This window comes from Leopardus geoffroyi, chromosome A2 (assembly GCF_018350155.1).
Source record: "Leopardus geoffroyi isolate Oge1 chromosome A2, O.geoffroyi_Oge1_pat1.0, whole genome shotgun sequence".
In the NCBI taxonomy this organism is placed as follows: Eukaryota; Metazoa; Chordata; class Mammalia; order Carnivora; family Felidae; genus Leopardus; species Leopardus geoffroyi.
In genome coordinates, this window is record NC_059331.1 from 31446494 (window position 1) to 31466849 (window position 20356).

Consider the following 20356-nt stretch of genomic DNA (forward strand, 5'->3'; position numbering starts at 1 on the left):
ACTCCTAATTCAGGGGATCTGAGTTTCTTGTTTCTCAAATGACTGCAGTCCTTTGGGGTTGATAATGGAGAATCTCTGTTACCAACCCTGTAATTTGCACAGATAAATATACCGTGGTTCCTGGTTTTCAAGTTTATTAAGATGTTGTAGTGGGACCAGTGGGGATTTTTTTCCAAATAAAAAGGAGGTTGTGTGGGCTCTTGCATCTTAGAGGTTTTGGACAGTTTCAGCCATTTTACATTAAACCAGATTTAAAGAGTGGAAAAGATCAACTTTTATTTTTGCCACTTAGTGATGCCTTTGGCCTTTGAACAAAGCATTTTACAAGTGGATCTGCTGTGCGAAGAATACTTTTTGTAAAGAGAGACCTTGTTACCCTTGGCACCTACTGGGAACGTCCCTAAATTTGGATGGTGAAGTCAGGCCATATTTTAAATGCATCCCTGGAAGAGATGAAATGTTCAGAATTTGGCAGCATTTCGCCTCCGACGGCCTAGTTCTTAAGCCACATACAGTCTAATTGGTGGTGACAGCCTTTTGCATAAGAGCATTTTGATGAATTAAATTATTTCCAGTACTTCTTATTCTTCTCATGTCGTCAGCAAAATCGCTATGTTGTGTTTACTTTGTGCCTACCAGGTACAGTGTGTTAGGCAATAAGGAAATGTTTGACCAATTGAGTCCTCATTAGTCAAACCTTATAAAACATAGCATTGATCTATGCAGATAGATATTGAAGATCCTCATAGCTGTGAGACATAATCAGTATGCTGGCAGGAACACTGATAGCATACAAGGCACACTACTATATTAAAATAATTACATTAAATGAATATAAATTGTATTAGCAATTTTCTTTTTATATTTGGGGGGGGGTATAGAGGACAGGTACTTAGGTAAGAAGTCCTTAGGGTTTTTTATTATGGCCTGGTAGGTAAAATAAGTATTTGAGTTTCTGCTGTACTCTTGTTTACAGACTGTGCCCTTTGTATAAGGAAGACTTTGGAAATATTGCCCCAATTTGTGTATCAGAACACTGGACTTTCTCAGCTAACAGTTTTGACTTTTGTTGGTGACTCATTTGAACTGTGGGAAACCCAAACCAACTATGGATATCAGAAACTGCCTAATCTGGAAGGGTTTAGGACTTTCTTATGGGTGAAGAGAGTGTGGTAAATGCATTGGCTTCAGCAGAAGAAGATTGGTGGGGAGATGTCATGGAGTTGCCTGTTATCCTTCAGCTTCAAAGTTAAATACATTTCACAGATAAGAATTGATCTGGATTGCTTAGTTTGATATAAGACGCTTATGTGTACTGTTCACTTTGTGTTAAGCTTTGTACCAACTTTCCGTGGATCTTTTCACATATTCCTCAGAAGAAACCTAGCTTTATCTCCATTTTACCTATTAGGAAACTGAGGTGCAGACAGGTTAGGTAATTTGCTCCGGTTACACAACTTTTTTTTTTTTTTTTTAATTTTTTTTAACATTTATTTATTTTTGAGACAGAGAGAGACAGAGCATGAACCGGGGAGGGTCAGAGAGAGGGAGACACAGAATCCGAAACAGGCTCCAGGCTCTGAGCTGTCAGCACAGAGCCCGACGCGGGGCTCAAACTCACGGACCGCGAGATCATGACCTGAGCCGAAGTCGGCTGCTTAACCGACTGAGCCACCCAGGCACCCCTGGTTACACAACTTTTAAGTGGAAGAGCAAGTACATGGGCCCAGAAAGAATTCCTAGCACCTAGGTCCAGAGCCCTCCTTAATGGTCGTTATTTGTTTTTTTTTGTTTTTTGTTTTTAAAATTTTTTTAATGTTTATTTTAGAGAGAGACAGAGACAGCATGACTGGGGGAGGGGCAGAGAGAGAGAGAGACACACACAGAATCCGAAGCAGGCTCCAGGCTCTGAGCTTTTAGCACTGAACCCGATGTGGGGCCCGAATTCATGAGCGGTGAGATCATGACCTGAGCTGAAGTTGGATGCTCAACTGACAGAGCCACCCAGGCGCCCGATGGTCCTTATTTGTAAGTTAGAAGTAATACACCTTCCCCCTTACACAGTTTTGCATGTTAGTTGAGATAACGTGAACAGTACCTCTGGCAATCTTGGCACCTAGTAGGAGCTCAACAACTGAGAGTTGCTATTAGTAACAACTTCTCTTAATAAAGTTCATAATGCTGAGAGGATACTTATTACATTTCACTTTATATTCTGTTGTATTTTCTTTATTAAACGACTCAAAAACTGTAAAGAAAAAAGAAAGATGTGTTGAGCAACAGTAAGGACAGAAGCGAAGTATTATAAAGTGCCACATTGAGCCCATTGGCCAGAGGTTATATTAGTGAATCTTGAAGGATTTTCACATGTAAAAAGAGGGAAATCAAGCAGTGTCTTGAGGAAGTGGGTCTGTGCTTCAAGTTTGCCATTCTTCCCCTTATTTTCATTCTCACACTGTACTCAGAGACGAGAAGGGCTGTATTCAACTGGCAAGCTCCCTTTGCTATCTATATAGCTGGGTTGTTCTAAGCTTTTTTAAAAAATGGCAGCTCCAAATGACATTCAAATTCACAAATTTTCATTTCTCTCAAAATTTTTTTTAATGTTTATTTATTTTTGAGAAAGAGCGCTCAAGGAGGGGAGGGGAAGAGAAAGAGATAAACATAGACTCTGAGGCAGGCTCCGGGCTCCAAGCTGTCAGAGCCTGACATGGGGCTGGAACCCACGAACAATGAGATCATGACCTGAGCTGAAGTTGGATGCTTAACGACTGAGCCAACCAGGTGCCCCTAAATTTTCATTTATCTTAAAGGTAGAACTATAAAATTCAAAGTTGTTAATAAACTGTGTACTTTAGGAAAACTGAGAAGGTGGATATTTTAATATAATTTTACAGATTTTTCAGTAATTTGGGATGAATTAAAAATTCAAAGTATGCTGGGGCTTCCAATATTGAGGGCCTATTTTTTTTTAGTGTTTATTTATTTATTTTGAGGGTGGGGAGGGGCAGAGGAAGAGGGAAGAGAGAGAATACCAAGCAGGCTCCACACTGTCATCACAGAGCCCCATGTGGGGCTTGATCTCAGGAAACCTGGGATCATGACATGAGCAGAAATCAAGAGTCTGATGCTTAACTGACTGAGCCACTCAAGTGTTCCTGAGGGCCTATATTAAGAGTTAGGAACCCTATTAGTACCAAACGAATTAAATGTTTTGCCCCCACATTTTTCTCACTGAGTATGGAAAAGGAAGTTAAAGCCTTAGAAATGATTTTTTTTTTTTTTATCCTTCCAATAATTTCCACCATTTTTGGGGTTATTTTGTTTCTACTACTTCTTAGATAAAGACAGGAAGCATGCATCATTTCACTTTTTGGAACTTATGTTAGCATGCAATCCAGGAAAATTTTACAGAGTTATTTCTAAATCTTTTTAAAATAAAAAAATCGTGTGTGTGTGTATTTTTAACGCTTGTAAGTTTTCAACTTAAGCCCTTTCTTGTAAGAGCCCTGCGTTAAGTTTAGATTGCAATATTTCCTTATTAATTTTTACTCTTATTTAAACATTTTTGTTGGACTTTGTTTCTTTAGCAGAGAAGTTGGCCACCTCTATCATGCCAGATGTTCCAGATAAAAAACATGAAACCCTCTTCCTCCCCACGTAGAGAAAGCACCTGTAAGCAAACAACTATGACAAACGTGCCACAAGAGTGCTATTATTGCCACGTGAAACATGATGATCAAAATCCTTGTTTCTGTCACAGGCTTCAGATTCTCACCTCAGTTTGAAATAACAGAGCACTTACTGAGAGTGGTTGGTGTGGTCTGCTACTGTTTCAAGTACTTCACACGCTTTGGTTATTAAGTAGTCTTTTATTTTGCTATCTTTACCTATCACTTAAGCAAAAGCTTTGCAGGGCGCGCGCATGTTTGTGTCTGTTGAGGAGGGTTGCTAAATTTTGTGGGCTAGTGCTTAATTTAGTATACAAAAATCTGACAAAACTCTTCTAAACACATTTTCTAAAAGTGCTGTATATTCTCCTAAGCCCTGGGTCCCGCCCCTGCCGAAGCAAAGACAACCATAAAGAGGGAGGGACTAACAACTCCATCTGAAAATGAACCCGATTTTAAAATGGCAAGATTTTTTAAAAAAAATTTTCGGGGCGAACGAATCACTTCTAGGAGCAATGGAAGGGGAAATAGAGAAATTTCGGGTAGTGTCTCCAAAACCTGTACACAGAATCACCGCCGCCTGTCTCTCCATCTTAAACTGGTTTCATGATCTCTCTTTGCTAGACGAGAAGTTCAAGTTCGCAGGGCGCACGCTGTGACCTCTAGTGGTGGGCATCCGGCGAACACCGGGGCTTCGGGCTGACACCTGGGACGGCACCTGGGCCGCATTTCCTTGCCGGCCCGTGGTTTCCTACACATTAGGCGGCGGCTTGCCATTCATGCTTTTGACAGCTGCGTGGCCGCCCGCGAGCGGAAAGCGAAGTGCTCCCTGCACCAGCCTCTGGGCCCCTGGTCCGAAACCTCGGGCGGGAGGGCCCGACGGCGACCACATTCGATGGTGCCCCGGGGCCGGCCAGCCTGCTCCTCCATAGGTGGCTGCGTTTCCGACTTCGCCCTGGCTCCACTCCGGGGGCTTGACGTGCAAACTTCGCCGGAGCGAGCTGAGAGGGAGGGACCGGCGTGGGGGAGGAGGCGGCGGGAGGCGCCTCTGCTTAAGGGAGCCGGCCGGGCGCCGCGGCTCGGACGGACGCGCGGACGGAAGGAAGGAGCGGGGCCGCCGGGCCCGGCCCGGGGATGCGAGCGGCCTCAGGGTGGGCAGCTGGAGGGCCGGGGGTGCGTCTTCGGGCCTCCCCGCCGTGGGCAGCCGTGGCTGGGGCGGGGGCGGCTCCGGGCGCCGGCCTCCGTGCGGGTCTCGGCGGCAGAGGCAACCAGGGGACCCTGCGCCGCGGTGGCGGGCCGCCGGCGGCTCGTCCCCTCCCCCGAGGGGCCGCAGGAGTCGAAAGCGAAAGCGAGCCCGGGCCGCGGACTTTGCGCCCGGGGCGGGGGGTGGCACGGGAGGAGGCGGGTTGGGAGGGCTGGGCGGCCGGGGGGCGCTGTCAGCGAGCCCCACCCGGCCTGCGGGCCGCGCACGCCGCCGGAACTCCCCGGCGCCTCCTTAAAAGCGGCCCCCGCGCGACTCTTTTCCCCCTTTTTTGTTACATTGTAGGAGCGGAAAGAATGTCGGAGCGGGCCGTGGATGACGTCAGGGGGGAGCCGCGCCGAGTGGCGGCGGCAGCGGGCGGAGCAGCGGCGGCGGCCGCCCGGCAGCAGCAGCAGCAGCCGCAGCAGCAGCAGCAGCCTCCGCAGCCCCAGCGGCAGCAGCCGCCGCCGCCGCCGCCGCCGCGGCGCCTCCGGCCGGAGGACGGCGGCCCGGGCGCCGCCTCCACATCGGCCGCCGCCGCAATGGCGACCGTCGGGGAGCGCAGGCCCCTGCCCAGTCCAGAAGCGATGCTGGGACAGTCGTGGAATCTGTGGGTCGAGGCTTCCAAACTTCCTGGGAAGGACGGTGAGTGTCCACGCCCTCCTTTTCCCCAGGTCCCTCCGTCCCCCATCCTCTGACCCTCCTCGCCTCCCCGCCCCCACCCTGTGACCCGCCCCCTCGGGGGTCAGAGATGCTATCGCTCTGTTGGGGTACGCAGAGGTGCCCGCAACTACTCCTTGCGTGCGTGAGCGTGCGTCACACTCCCGGCCACTGATCTGCCTCTCCCCTCCTCCTGTGTGTGTGTATTTCCTAGGGACGGAATTGGACGAAAGTTTCAAGGAGTTTGGGAAAAACCGCGAAGTCATGGGGCTCTGTCGCGAAGGTGAGTCCAGCCCCCCGTTGGAGTTTGTGCAAGCCCCGAGGAAGTTTGCTTGCCTGCTTCGTTAGGGTGGGGAACTTGACCCTACCTTACTCACTCCTTACCCACGCGCGAGGATGCTGCTGCTTGAGGAGGAAGAAGGGGGAGAGCAGAACGATTGGAAAATCTGGTTTCCGGGTCTTCCTGTAATGGGGAGCGTCCTAGAACCCATTGGTGGAGGCCTGGTGTGGTGCAGCCTGAGCTGCGTTGCTCAGTGATAAGCTTTGGGGACTAGCAGTGAGTTGAACCCAAATCCCTTCTGGTCTCTCTTACTGAAAAACACAAGTGGAGACGGGAATTACTAGCTTGGAAAGCATTTCCACGAATGCTTTAGGCGGCTCTGGGAAGGAAATCTTGCCACCAGGAATTTTCTGCTGGCAATCAAAATTGATTTCAAACTTTAGAAAAGATAACAGTTTATCTGTGCGGCCTTATTTCTGTGAGATTCAAGCTGCAAAGTTTAGGATGCTACAGAAGGATCACGACAACTGAGGAGCAGTTGGCCAGACTGTGTGTGTGACTTGCCAAGATCAGGGTGCGAAAACGGCCAGAATTCGGTATCGTGAAACAAGCCTTTAGCGTCCATAGTTAGTGAAACCAGTGTCTAATTATTGGTCAGTTTTTAATAAAACTGATCCTTAGAGAAGGATATTTAGGGAAATATTTGTAGCTAAAGATGTGTCTCCAAATGAAATGAAAGGTCAGGTATCTAGAAACTGTCAGACTTTTCTTTTTTCTTTTTTCCTCCTAAAATCCTCCTAGATTTTATTTTTCTTTGAATAGTCAACTTTGCTATCTAATGCCTGTGCCAGGCTTGGACACACTGCAGTCAGAAAGGACTTCTGGAGGCCAGTGAACTTTAGGTTAGTTTAAGTTGCTCTTTGAGTGGTGGTAAGGACAAGGCCTTACATGAGGTTTGGTGTCCAAAATCCCGAGTTTATATTCCTTAATGCAATTTCATTGCTTATATATAGCCGTTTACTTTGGCATAGTTATTGTCCATGGCCCAAGAATAGGTAGAACCTTGGCGAGCTGAATGTTTTAAAGTCCAGAGTTGGCCCATTGTTACTCTGTCTCCATATTTACTTCTTGTTTTTAGAGCCTCTCTTTTTTTCATGTTTGCTGTTTTGGTTTTTTGAACTGGCCTCTTGTTGGCCTCTTGGCGCTGAGAAGAAGAGTAATACCAGTGGCAGCTCTGTGAGAGCTTCCAATTGGAACAGATTATAGAGCAAATTAGTTGATTTTGAAAATGAGAATCGCTGTTTGAGAGCAAAGGAAAGAGAGGGAAAGCACAGGACTTGCTGGCGATGTTGCAATAGGAAAAATCAGTTGTTAGTCCGGTTTTAGTGTTGAGTTGGCAGTCCGCCTGGGCTTAAAAAATTAAAATCACTAGGTGGCAACTCTCATATGAAGCAGTTGGAGTAGAGCATTAGAGGACCTGACCCACTCCTGTTCTTAGTTTTTATTCTTTGGGTGTGGATACATTTCCCATAAGGGGTTTCTAAATCTGTGAAAACAGCATGCTAGTAATTATTGGTAATTCCCCAATAGAGGATAGTAAGGGTAGTAGTGTTTCACTGGGCAACTTGGTCTAGACTGAGACCCAACCACATTTAGTGGCTAGAATGCAGTTATTGCCATATTTATTATTTTCTGCTGGGACATATTCATCAACAGGTTTTATTTACCATGAGGATCTAAGACCTCTTTACTACCTTCTTGAGGCAAAAAGGGCTCAGATTTGGTTGTGTGTGTTTCTGACCTACCAAATTACTAATGATTGTTAGAGGTGCTGTTTTTTAAAAGTTGCTCTCACCATTCAGAGGATGCTGAAGGGGCCAGGATGGCAGAAATTCTGCCTGGCTGTTTGGCTTAGAGACTGAAGTTTTTAATTCGGTCACTTCTTGATTCATTTGTGATTTTATGGATTTTCTGAAACAGTTGCAAAATTCAAGCATGAGGATATTCAGCACTCATGCAGTGGGCTTTGTTTGTCTAACAAACAGCTCATGTTGGGCTGCTTAAGAAATGAAAATAGGTTTTAAAATCAGCAAAAATTATTAGTTATCTTTTGTCTTTAGTGACGATTATTTCCTACCAAGAAAAGGTGTTGTGGAACTAAATCTGTACTAATTCCTCTTGGCAAGGAGGTTAAATGTAGATAAATCGACCACATGATTGAAGCACTAAGAATCAGAAACTGCCCATCTTGGAAGATGTTTGGGAATATGAACCAGACTTGTTGAGTTCTCATCCAGTTACTTTATGATTGTGGACTTAGGGGTAAAAGCCTGGGTATGAGAGCAAGTTGCTTAACCTTGTACTTGTTTTTTACCTCTCAGAATCTGGCTTTCCCTCTTTGTAAAACGTGATAATACCTGCTTCCCAAGGTTGTAGGAGTGGAAATTAAATTAGATAACATACCGAAAATGACTCAGTGCATACTAATTTCTTCAACCCTTTAAACTGCTGATAATCTTAGACTTTATTTCTGAATTCAGTATTTATTTGGGTCAGGGGGTTAATATCTGGGACTTGAATGGGCTGTAGTACAGTCATAGTTTCCTTGAAATTGTAGGCTAAACTATGTACATCTACTGTTTAAGTTTTTTTTTTTTTTTTTAAATGATTATTTTTGAGAGAGAGAGCCAGGGAGGGGCAGACAGAGAGACAGACAGACACACACACACACACACACAATATCAGAAACAGGATCCAGGCTCTGAGCTGTCAGCACAGAGCCCGATGCAGGGCTTGAACTCACGAGCCATGAGATCATGGCCTGAGCCGAAGTTGGAAGCCTAACCGACTGAGCCATCCAGGCACCCCTGTATGTCTACTTCCTAGTAATGTCTACAGCTTCTCTTGAATTCTCAGAGATCCTTCATTTGACCCCCAAAATTCAAAACTGGTGAGCCATGATTTTTGTCTTTTTTTTCTCCTATAGCTTAGTTTGGCCAGTTCTTTCATGGTAAGACTGCCCGAGGGTTAATGCTGTGGGAGAGGTTAGAACTATTGATTTAGATGGAAGTGAGGTTAGTTGTGGTTTAGCTAATGTATCATCCCTTTTTTTCCTAATTAGCACAGGTAGGCAAATGTTAGGATAAAATTTCAGTTATCTTTTAGAAGTCATCCTGTTTCCATTTGCATCCTCACATTCTTATTGCCTTTGGTTTCTTGTAATTTGTAATTGTAGTTGATAACACAGGTGATCTGAGTGGAAACAGATGGATAATACATTTTGGCTGTTTTCAAATGATTAAAGACAAGATAAATTACCCTATTTTCCAAAGGTAACTTGTGAAATTCTATATCTAACAAAATTATTTTTAGATGAAATTGACTGGCATGAGTAACTGATTAAAGTTTCCATATTAGTGACTGAACATATATAGGGAGCCTTAAAAAAATAAAAACAAATGCCTTGATTTCTTGGCAGATTAAAAAAAAAAAAAGCAACTTATTCTGTCACCATTTGAAAGTATATATTATGTGGTGGCTCTTTCATTAGAATGTCAGCTCCCAGAGGACAGGAGCATTGTTGATGGAGGTAATAGTCATCTTCTGCACCATTTGTGCTCAGTAAATATTTGCTGCCAAAAATGTATTAATTGGGCTACTTAGAAAGATTGAGCTGAGTCTCTCAAGGATGAAGAGGTCGAATCATCCAATTTTCCATTGTCTCCATGCCCTCCTCCCCCAAAGGTACCTATTCTGTGGGAGGTATGCTTTATGGCCCTCGGAAGGCCAGAGGCTGTCTTTCAGCACTTCCTGTTGATTTGTCCTGAGTTTAGCACTCCATTTACACTTTCCAGAAAGTGCAGACAGGACACCACCTCTCTTATCTGTGATATTTAGGCAAGGGAGTGGAATGGCGACCCAGAGTGATAGCCACACTTGATGACAGGTGATTTCCCTGTCATAATAACAATGACATAATTGAGCCTAGGGCAAGATGAAAAAGAGGTTGGTTGGCATCTATAAGCAGCTAGATTAAAAGAAAAGAAAATAAAAGACTGACTGGGGCATGGGCAGCCTCAGTCAACACTAACTGAGTCACCGTATCAATACTAAATTTTTCTTGCCTAGAGAAGAAAATGGTCATAGTTAGTTAACTGAAAACAAATAGGTATTTGTGTGAAATACTGTTAAAGTAACTGCATTATAAGCATAAAACCCTCTTCCTGAAGTGAAGAACGTTTCTGTTTTTCTGTAGGGTTTCTTTCATGATTTCCCCCCCCAGCTTTTTCTTATGGACAATTTGAAATCTACAAAAGATACAGAAAAAATTTTAATGAGCCTCCTTGTATCCTTCATACAGCTTAAACACCTAATGAGTCATGGCCCAATCTTGTTTCATCCCTACCCCACTCCCCACACTGAATTATTTTGAAGCATGTCCCAGACAGCATATCATTTCTTTAGGTTTTCTTCTTTTCTGCTTACATGGACTTCACCTTGTCTCCTGCAGAATGGAGTCTTTATGTGTGCTGTACCTTCTTTTGAGGCAAGCCAGGCTGCCCTTTCTGATATCTTTCATAGGTGTATGAGTGTTCTGCAGGTGGCAGTGTTTGCATTCTGCCTACATCTCAAGTGGAAATCGAAACTGAGCCTTAGGAATCCATGAGATCCAAGTTCACTGTATCTGAATCAGGTTCATACATTTAAGGAGCACTCAGGTGATTCGATTGCAGGTCACCCACACTTGATGCCTCACGGATGAGAGCTAGGGCTGCACTGACAATGGGCAGTTGTCTGACAGTTGATGTATGAAGCTCTCTAAAGTCTGCACGAACTCCAGAGTGAAAGAGCCCCTGGAGACCTAGTGAGACACTCCCACAGAGCAGGGATTCCTTCCTCTTAGTTCTGGTTCCTTAGCTCTTTTAATGTAGACGACAGCCCGTGGACCAAATCCTGCCTGCAGCCTAGCTAAGAATGGTTTCTACATTGTTGAATCATTGAAGTAAAAACTCAGAAGAAAATGATTGTTTGATGATATGTGAAAAAATATGAGATTCAGATATTAGAGTCCATAGTAAAGTTTCATTGGAACATAGCCACAGCCATTCATTTACTTTACTGATGGTCTGTGGCGGCTTTCTCCCTACAAGGAACAGCAGAGTTGAGTAGGTGCAACCGAAGCCATACAGTCTGCCAAGCCCACAATTTACTGTTTGGCTCTTGACAGACAAAGTTTGCCAATTCTTGTTCTAATGGGTTCCTTGGTTAATGAAGGAAAACTCATTCTGCAGAATGTGATTTTGGTACTCCTCAAACTTGTTTTGAAGGGGAGAATCTTTAAAATAGTAAAAGTTATTATTCTTAAACCAAAAATTTATCCAGTACTGAAGAAGTATGTTGGGTTAGAAGGAAGGTGAAAGAATGTATGTGAGGTTTTGTGTAAGAAGGATCCCGTCCTCGTCCTCTTTTGTCATTCACTGCCACTTCTCTAGGGTATATGTCTGTTTCAGGGCAGTTCAAATACAGAGCATCAACAGAGCTGTCATTGTCTCAGCTTTTAAGAGCCTTAAACTGTGAGGATGGTGATCAGCTTCTGTTAAGCCCCACTGGAGAAAGAAGCAAACTTTCATGGGATTTTAAAAAGGGTACCTGACTCAAATTCTTCAGAGTTTCTGCCCTTGTAGTTTGGAGAAACTAGTTTGGAGCCCCATTGGAGGTCATTTTGGGAATTAGGAGGCTGCTTCAGCAGGAACCAGATCTGCATTTTGATTGATGAAGAGGGTATACAGCATCCTTGTATCTCACACTTTTAAGATTTTGTACTTGCTGAAGAGTTAACACCTGGCACAATCCATGCTGAATTTCTCCACCCTCTAGGCTTTGTTGTTAATGGAGACCATGTGCATTACCTGTGATGGCGTGGGGTTCCCAGACTTTACTCAAGTTAGAGTTTTGTTTCTTGTGAACTCTAACTTTGGGAGAAATTTGTGCATCGTTATTGAGTGTGACCTACATGTTCTATGGCCTCATTTCTTATAAGGATATCCTGCTTTCTCAATGCCACATCTCACAGCATACCTGTGTATATGTGGACAGCTTAAGCTTGGTGAGAACGTTTATTCTGTGCCAACATATGCTTTACCTTATGTCATCTTGTCAGCACTCCTGTGATCTCAGCATTCCCATTTCCCCCTTTTACAGATGAGGAAACTGAGGCTCAGAGAAATGAGGTACCTCAGTAAGATCATGAAGCATGTAAGAGACACTAACCCAGATCTGCCTGACTCCACAGTCCACATGCTTGACCCACTGCCGTGCTGAGCCCATTCCAGAACGCTCGCCTGCTTTTCATGAGCTTGAGCAGGTTGCTATGACCTTTGTTTTCTTTTCCTCAGCTAGAAAAACTGAACTTTACTACCCCTGCCCCCACATTTATTCTAAAGATACCAGAGCCTTTTCCTTGCTGTGCCTTAGAACAGTCTATATGTTGTGTTTAGCAGTTCCTTTATACAGATCTTTTCTTGGAGGGGGACGGGACATGTGTGCGGTTTGCATTAGAAGTAATTGACTTTAAAAAAAGATGAAATGAAAGCTAAGGTTGTAGCAGATAGGAAACACAATCATCTGGGATTTGTGCCATTAGGAAAAAAATCTTTTAAAAAAGAAGTGAAATTTCACTATTTAAATAGCATTTCAGTGCAAGATTGCTTTTAATCACATTGATATTCAAAGTTTATGGCAGTATTTTTAATAAATGTGCCCCTCTGATTATTAAAGTATTTTTTGATTGAAGTTCTAAGGAGAAAAAGAAGCCTGTTAGTAGACTTAACAGTTGGAGTTACTGTACTTTTGAGAGAAAGGCAGAGGATTACATTTATATTCATCTTGTACAGCAGGGATTATTATAAATGAGCAAAAGAAGGAAAAGAATGATTTTTACATTTCAGGCACTCAACATAAAACTAGATTAAGTGTTCTTGTTCCTTTTTGTAATAAAGACCCTGCTAACATGAAATGCTTTTCTGTTCTGTGTAAGCTTATGGCAGGCAAAAGTCATAGGTTATTATCAGTTACATCCACAATCTTAAAACAAAAAATATTTCCCTCCCAGGTTACACTGATGTTTTCCACAATCTTGAACTCCAGTAATGCAGGCGGGGGGAGGGGGGGGACAACCCCCCAAAACGAATGTTTTTAACCAGTGGTTCCAGGCTTTTCTATTTTATACCAGGAAGTTTCCTAAATAAATTGGGGACCAATGATAGGGTTGCTTGCATTTTGAAATATAGATAATTAGACACACATATAGTTATTACCATTATAAAAGTATGAGGGCCATTGTTTTGGAATAAAGGACAGTTTTTTCAATTTGAAGAAAGTTTTAAAAAGACACAATGCGTTATCCTTACTTTTCTCATTTCTTTGTGGACTTATTGGAGATCATTATGTATTTTGCCATTTGAGAAGCACTGCTTTAAATCAGCTTCCTAAAATGTCTATCATGCAACCTTGCTTCTGTGTGCTATTCTTAGGAGTTAGGCAGGAAAGGGTTTCCATGTGGTAGGTTTAAAAAAGACAACTTGCAAGGCAGTGGTGGGAACTACTGATTCTGGAGTTAAACAGACTTAGGCTCAAATCTCAGCTGTGGCTGGTGAGTTAACTTGAGGAAAATTAAATAGCTTTGCTAAGCCTCAGTTGACTGACTGTAAAATGGGAATAGTGGTAGTGCCCCATAGTGGTTGGAAGGTTTAAATGTTGTAGTGCTGTTTCAGCACTTTGTGCAGTGGCTTGCAGAGTAACTGTTCAACACATGTTAATTGCTGATTCTGTTCATTTTATCAGTAATGAAAACGGGGTGTCCTGAGCGTGCTTCTGATCAGGTGCTCCTGCAGGACGTATAGGGGAGCAAGCAGCAGGAAGGGAGATGGCCGTTTTCCTTGAGCAGGCAGTATGTTGGCGGTCAGAGGAAACCTCAGTGTGCTCGGGAGGGCAGAGTGTAGGAAATGAACCCAAGTTTCGAGTTGTCTTAAGACTCCAGTGAAAATGAGAAGTGGGAATTGACATTTCTTGTTTCCTCCTTTAGACCTCTCCTTTTGACTTGCAGAGAGAAGCCCCGTGTGGTTATTTACTCTCTCCTGCTTGTACAGAGTGGTGCAGCTCCTCTTCTGGAAGCCTGAAGTTTGTCTTTTAGATAGCTTCTTAGAAGGTTCCACAAACTTCTTTTTCTGAGCAAGAAAGGTAAATTGTAGCCAGTAGAGTAAGTTGTCTTCACTAAATTGTGAAAGGGATGGGATAACCGAGGCTCCTATTTGTATGATGGTGTGTGTTGGAGGGGAGGTGCTGGGGACAGGGGATGGTAGTCACAAGGGGTTTTCTGCCTGGTGAGGGAATTTAGAAAATTGTCTGGTCAATTCTTGTAAATTTCCATTCTAACTGGAAGCAGTTCTTCATTTAAGTTACCTTGTTCTCTTTGGAAACTATATGGACAGATAGGTTTTAATGGGAAAAAAATCATCATTATGATAGAAGTTAATACATATTCATTGTAAAGATTTTACTAATGAAATATGGAACATGAAAACCATCATTCTTTGTAACCCCATTCTAGCCAATTTTATTTTATTATTTATTTATTTATTTATTTATTTATTTATTTATTTTTTCAACGTTTATTTAGTTTTGGGACAGAGAGAGACAGAGCATGAACGGGGGAGGGGCAGAGAGAGAGGGAGACACAGAATCGGAAACAGGCTCCAGGCTCTGAGCCATCAGCCCAGAGCCCGACGCGGGGCTCGAACTCACGGACCGCGAGATCGTGACCTGGCTGAAGTCGGACGCTTAACCGACTGCGCCACCCAGGCGCCCCCATTCTAGCCAATTTTAAATCTTTAATTACAGGGTTCGTATTTAGGGACGTTTATACTTGATCAAGGACACCCATGTTACTGCTTTGGGCACTTAACGACAGGCAGGACTTGAACTTGCTAGCCTGGTTATTTTATTTCCTGATGAGGTCCGGGCCTTGTCTCTCGGCAGGCCCCAGAGTATTTTGTCCAGCATGATTCCTGCTTTGAGAATCCTCTGGCTGTTTTGCCTTTGTTCATTTAGCTTTTCTCCCACAGACATTTGGTAGACACTTTATCTGTGCCTTTTGCTGGTCTGGAGTCTGAGGGTATAACTGCAAACAAGGTAGGAAGGCACAGCCCTAACCCTCAGTAAGGCAGCTGGTCAGCAGATATTTGCAGACTTACCCACTAAGTGCCAGGTTCTCTGATGGATGCTGGGGATAGAGTGACACAAGTCAGAAGGAGCCCCTGCCCTCTGCCAAAGGGAGACACAGTAAATACACAAACATTTTTCAAGGACATAGAGTGCTGTAAAGTAAGCTAATGATGTTGGGGGGTGGGTGGTAGTTCTAGCTAACATGATCAAGGAAGGCTTTTCTGGGAATTTAGCATTGGAGCTGAGATCTAAATGGTGTGAAAGAAGCTGTCACTGGGTCATCTGGGATGGGGGAAGGAATATTCCATGTGGATGGAAAAAACAATTACACAGCCTCTGTGATAGGAATGGAGAGGAGTGGAGGAAAAATGAAGCTTATGAAGGTCAGACCACAAAGGCCAAGGTTAGGATTTGGGTTTATCCTACCTGTAAAGGGAGCCTACTGCAGGGGAATGGCCTGATCTGTGAAGTGTGAAAACCACCAGCTCTTGTATGCTAAGTGTTTCGAGGGAAGGGTGTGGAGACCAGGCAATTAGGTGAGAGGTGGTGATGGCAGTGGCAGGGTATCCTTTGGAGGGTATGGTTTGGAGGTGGATTTGACATGATTTCGTGAAGACGTGGATGTGGGTGGGGGAGAAAGGTAAGGATTGAGCAGCCGAGTGGTGAGGAGTGGCGGAGACAGTGGAGACTTGGTCAAGGGGCTCGGGTTTCGGCCACAGTGTGTGTGAGGTACTTAGCCTTCGCCTGCAGCTGTGGAGTATACAGCCACGCCTGGTGGGGCAGCCTGGGCTGGTGGCATTGTTCACATCCGTGTCACCTGCGTACAGAACCTGGAAAGCTACGGGACAGGGTGAGTTCCTCCAAGGTGCGAGTGTGGACAGAGAGTAGAAGCGGTCCAGCGGTCCTCCTTGAGGGGGTCGGGTTGAGGAGGAAGCTGTGGGAGGAGGGAGGAATCACTAGGAGATGGGAAGGGAATCCAGCTGAGCGTGGTTGGTATAGAATTCAAAAGGAGAAACACTTGAAGTGAGGTGTGATTGCCTATGTCAGATGCTGTGTGAAGTAAAGCCAGGCCAGGGAACTGATCTTTGGCTCTGGAAGTGTGGAGGTGATTAACGACCTTCATCAGTGGATGAAATGCCTCAGTGGAGGGGGCTGAGGGAGGGACTGGGGGTACTGTGAAGACCAGCACTGAGGAAATGGAGACGACAGATGTGGGCAGGTCTCCAAAGGGTTTTGCTCTGAAAGAAAATGGGGAAATGTGGCAGTAGCAGGACAAGAGTATGGATAAAGGGGAATAGGGAAGGTTTATTTTATTCCGTTTTTTTTGTTTTGGATAATACTAGGCCATGTTTGTCTGCCCCTGGAAATAGCCAGGAGTGGGGGATAATTGATTGCATGTGAGAAAATAGATAAAACTACAAGGATTATGCTCTGAGATGAGAAAAGGGGATGGGATCAGTGCCCAAGTAGACTGGTCAGCTTTGGATAGAATGGGACTTTATTCTGGTATTCTGAGAGGAAGAGCCTGTAGATGCATTGCAGGTAGAAACATGGAATTGGGGAAGCATAAGGTAATTAGTTCTTTCCTGTGAAGTAGGAGAGAAGTTAGGAGGTCATCAGTTAGTTGAGAGTGGATAGGAAGAATTTTGTCTGCCAGTTTTCCAGAGAATGCAGCTGGGTGGAAGAGGGTGGATAGCCAAGGAAACTGGCAGTTACATATCCCTTGGAGACTTCCCAGTGTACTTAGAAGAAATCCAAACTTCCTAGCAAGGCCTGCGAGGCCTCGGGTGGTGAGAAGGTAAGCCCAGAAAATCAGGAATCTCCATAACTTGGCAGGGAGGACAGGGTGAGTTGGTGGGAAAGCAGGGGTTAGTTAAGGAAGGCTTCCTGGAGGAGATGAATGGGGAAGTTGGTGCTGTTGTTAATCCTTGAAGGAGAAGTTAGCCAGTCTGGTGTGGAAGCAACTTCTGAGGTGGGGACATCTCTGGGACGGAGCCCAGAGCTTGGCTGGAGCCCTGGAGGGTAGGAGACAGAGGTGCAGCAGGAGACAGGTCACCCCAGGGAGTGGGCGTCAGGAGACCAGCATGGTAGCTATGTGCAGATTGAACTGGCAGGGGCAAAAGTGGAGGTTGGAGGCCAGTGGGGCATGGAGCCTGCCTCCTTCATGTGAAATCCTCAAGTGTTTATTTAGGTAACGAAAAACTGAGGAAGTGGGGTTTTAAAATACAATTTTACAGTCTAAAGTGGATTGTTTCTGTCTGGTAAAACCCTCTCATGTGTCTTTTTGTTGGTGTTCGTTCATTAATTCAGTCAGCCTGTATTTACTGAACACCTACTTTGTGCTAGATACTGTTCTCATTTTCAGAAAAAAACAGGAAATGTTCCAGAACTGCCCTTATAGAGCTTCTATCTAGTGAAGGAGACCGGTAACAACAACAAATTGGAACATATATGTTAGGTGGTGATGAGCGTTCTGGAGAAAGATAAAGCATGGAAGCGTGCAGTTTAAAATAGGGTGAGGAATTTTCTGAACCAAGGCTTAGAGGATATGAAGGCACGAGCCATCTGGATGTCATGGATGAGCTTTAGGCCGAAAGAACAGCAAATCCAAAGGCCCTGATGGGAGAGGATCATAGGGTGTTGACAGAAAGGCAGGGGACGAAGGTGTCTGGGAAGATGAGTAGGAGTGTAGAAGTCACTTGCTGAGGGCTTAGGGGTGAGTTGGAGAGGGAGACGCCACAGGGCTTTGTAGCCCAGTGAAAATTCAAATCCTTTTACTATGGCCTACAGGCCCTGCTTGGTCTGGCTTCTGCCAGGCTGTTCACCCTCCCCATCTTCCATTTTCCCCTTTGCCTACAGTGCCTCAGGCCTGCTAGCCTCCTTCCAATTCTTCACATGCTCTGGGCTCTTTCCCACCTCTGAACCCTTGCCTGTTCTGTTCCCTCTGCCTGGGCTACTACTGCTTCTCCTTCTGACCCCACACCTTCCTTAGCTTAGGGGTCACCCTCCTAAAATTGAGTCCTTCATGTCGCTATCCCTTTAGAGCCCTTATCAAAAACTGTCCATTAGTATCTTCTGATGACGGAAAGCAAGCTATCACTCTTACTACAACGTGACATTACTGTTAGATTGGGATCTAAATACTGGGTACAAGGAATTAACATGACAAATTTTTACACAAGTTGGCTAAATTTGCAAAATTGGTGTCTGCATGGAGGGGAAAACAGTATAGACCACCTGGTAATAATAGTCTTTGGCCTCTTGTTGGGGAGGCGTGGTAGTGTTCACTGCAATAACATTTCATTTCCTTATTGGTGATAAAGCTTGGTAGACCCTTGTTCCTCTCTGCTTCCAGTGTTCTAGCACCCTCTTTTTGGTCAAGTAACAGTGTGCTGTGAAAAGAGAAATGGTTTTGGTTTTGGAATAACTGGTTTTGTAGGAATAAATGACAGTGTGCCTGAATCCCTCTATTACATCATCAGGGGTTTCTTTCCCAAGATAAACTCTGTGCTTTTTTCGACCTCTACATAGGAAATTTATTTTCTTCCTTCCCTTTATTCCTATTTCTAGGCCTTTTTCTGTCTCCTCTGATGAACCACTGTACTAGGGACAGGCTCGGAGTTTACAGCAGATTTTAGGTACTACACTTACTCTCCTTATCTCAGCCTCATGTCTGAGGAGCTTTCCATTGTTAACTGGCAGCTGCAGTGGCTGTGTCTTTAAAAGATCTTGTGTGTTGGGTAGATGTTTTCCTAAAAGCTGTTGGCTGTTACTGAAAATAATCTGTTGTGTGAGTTTACAATCTCTCCGTGAATCATAGTTTTCTCATTAAGGAGGTAGTTATGCGAGGGTAACAAATAAAACAACTAATTTTTTTTAAACTTTAAAAACCAAACCATCCAGCTAGATTACTCAAGTTGGTAAGCACTAGTATTCATCAAGTGCCATGTAAGGGTTTGTAGAAATTTCACAAAGATCTTTTTTTCCTCACTAGTAATTCTGAAATAAGAACAGCTTCTTAAATACAGGATTTCAATAAATGACATTTAAGAATTATGAAATCCTGATGGCTATATGCTTTACTTAACACTGGGAAAATGCCTTTAAGAAGAATTCTAGGGGGGTGGGGCACCTGGGTGGTTCAGTCGGTTAAGTGCCCAACTCTTGATTTCGGCTCAGGTTATGATCTCATGGTTCATGAGTTTGAGCCCAGCGTCAGGCTCTGGGCTGACAGTGCAGAGAGCCTGCTTGGGATTCTCTCTCTGCCTCTCTCTCTGCCCCTCCCCTGCTCACACTCTCTCTTTCAAAATAAACTTTAAAATCTGTATATTGGAGAAAAAAAAGATTAGGGGCACTTGGGTGGCACAGTCGGTTAAGTGCCTGACTTCAGCTGAGATCATGATCTTGAGGTTTGTGAGTTCAAGCTCTGTGTTGGGCTCTGTGCTGACAGCTCAGAGCCTGGAGCCTCTTTTGGATTCTGTGTTTCCCCTTCTTTCTGCCCCCCTCCTCCACTCATGGTCTATCTCTTCTCTCAAAAATAAATAAACATGAGGGGCGCCTGGGTGGCTTGAGCGTCAGGTCATGATCTCGTGGTTGACAAGTTTGACCCCACGTAGGGCTCTGTGTGGGCAGCTGAGAGCCTGGAGCCTGCTTCGGATTCTGTGTCTTCCTCTCTCTCTGCCCCACTTGCGCTTACACTCTCTCTCTCAAAAAATAAACAATTTTTTTTTTACATGCAGATTCCCAGGGGTGCCTGGGTGGCTCAGTTGGTTAAGCATCCAACTTCAGCTCAGGTCATGATCTCGCGGTTTGTGAGTTTAAGCCCCGCATCGGGCTCTGTGCTGACAGCTCAGAGCCTGAAGTCTGCTTCAGATTCTGTGTCTCCCTCTCTCTCTGCCCCTCCCCTGCTCATGCTCTGTCTCTCTCTGTCTCAAAAATAAATAAAAACATTTTAAAAAATTAAAAAAATTAACATGAAACAAATTTTTTTTATAAAAACAGGAATTTTACAACTTGAAAAATTAAGCATCTTAGCCAATACCTTGTAGTGAGTAATAGCAGTATTAATGGCTGTCATTGTTTGACCACTTCTATGAGCCAGGCACCACACACGGATTGCCTCAGTTAGTCCTTACAAAGTACTGCAAAGCAGGTATTTCCATCATCCCCATTTTAAGGATGAAAAAACTGAGGCTCAGCTCAGGAAAATTGACTTGCCCCAAATTACATAGCTTCTAAGTGGCAATGCTGGGATTTCTGGTCTGGCTGACTCCAAAGCCAGAT

The 20356-nt window shown here is 44.4% G+C and overlaps 1 protein-coding gene across 6 annotated transcripts in view; it reads left to right on the forward strand.

The window, feature by feature from the left end:
- Positions 1–20356, forward strand: part of ATXN7 (ataxin 7) — a 142547-nt gene that overhangs the window by 43092 nt on the left and 79099 nt on the right. For 4 of the 6 annotated variants that reach the window (XM_045493424.1, XM_045493418.1, XM_045493420.1 and 1 more), the window contains exons 3-4: positions 5218–5556; positions 5786–5854. In XM_045493424.1, the coding sequence (XP_045349380.1) occupies positions 5229–5556; positions 5786–5854 (397 nt within the window). In that variant the 5' untranslated portion in view covers positions 5218–5228. Of the gene's footprint in view, positions 1–4720; positions 4823–5217; positions 5557–5785; positions 5855–20356 lie in introns of those variants that run through there. The other 2 variants (XM_045493421.1, XM_045493422.1) reach the window with 2 other exon arrangements.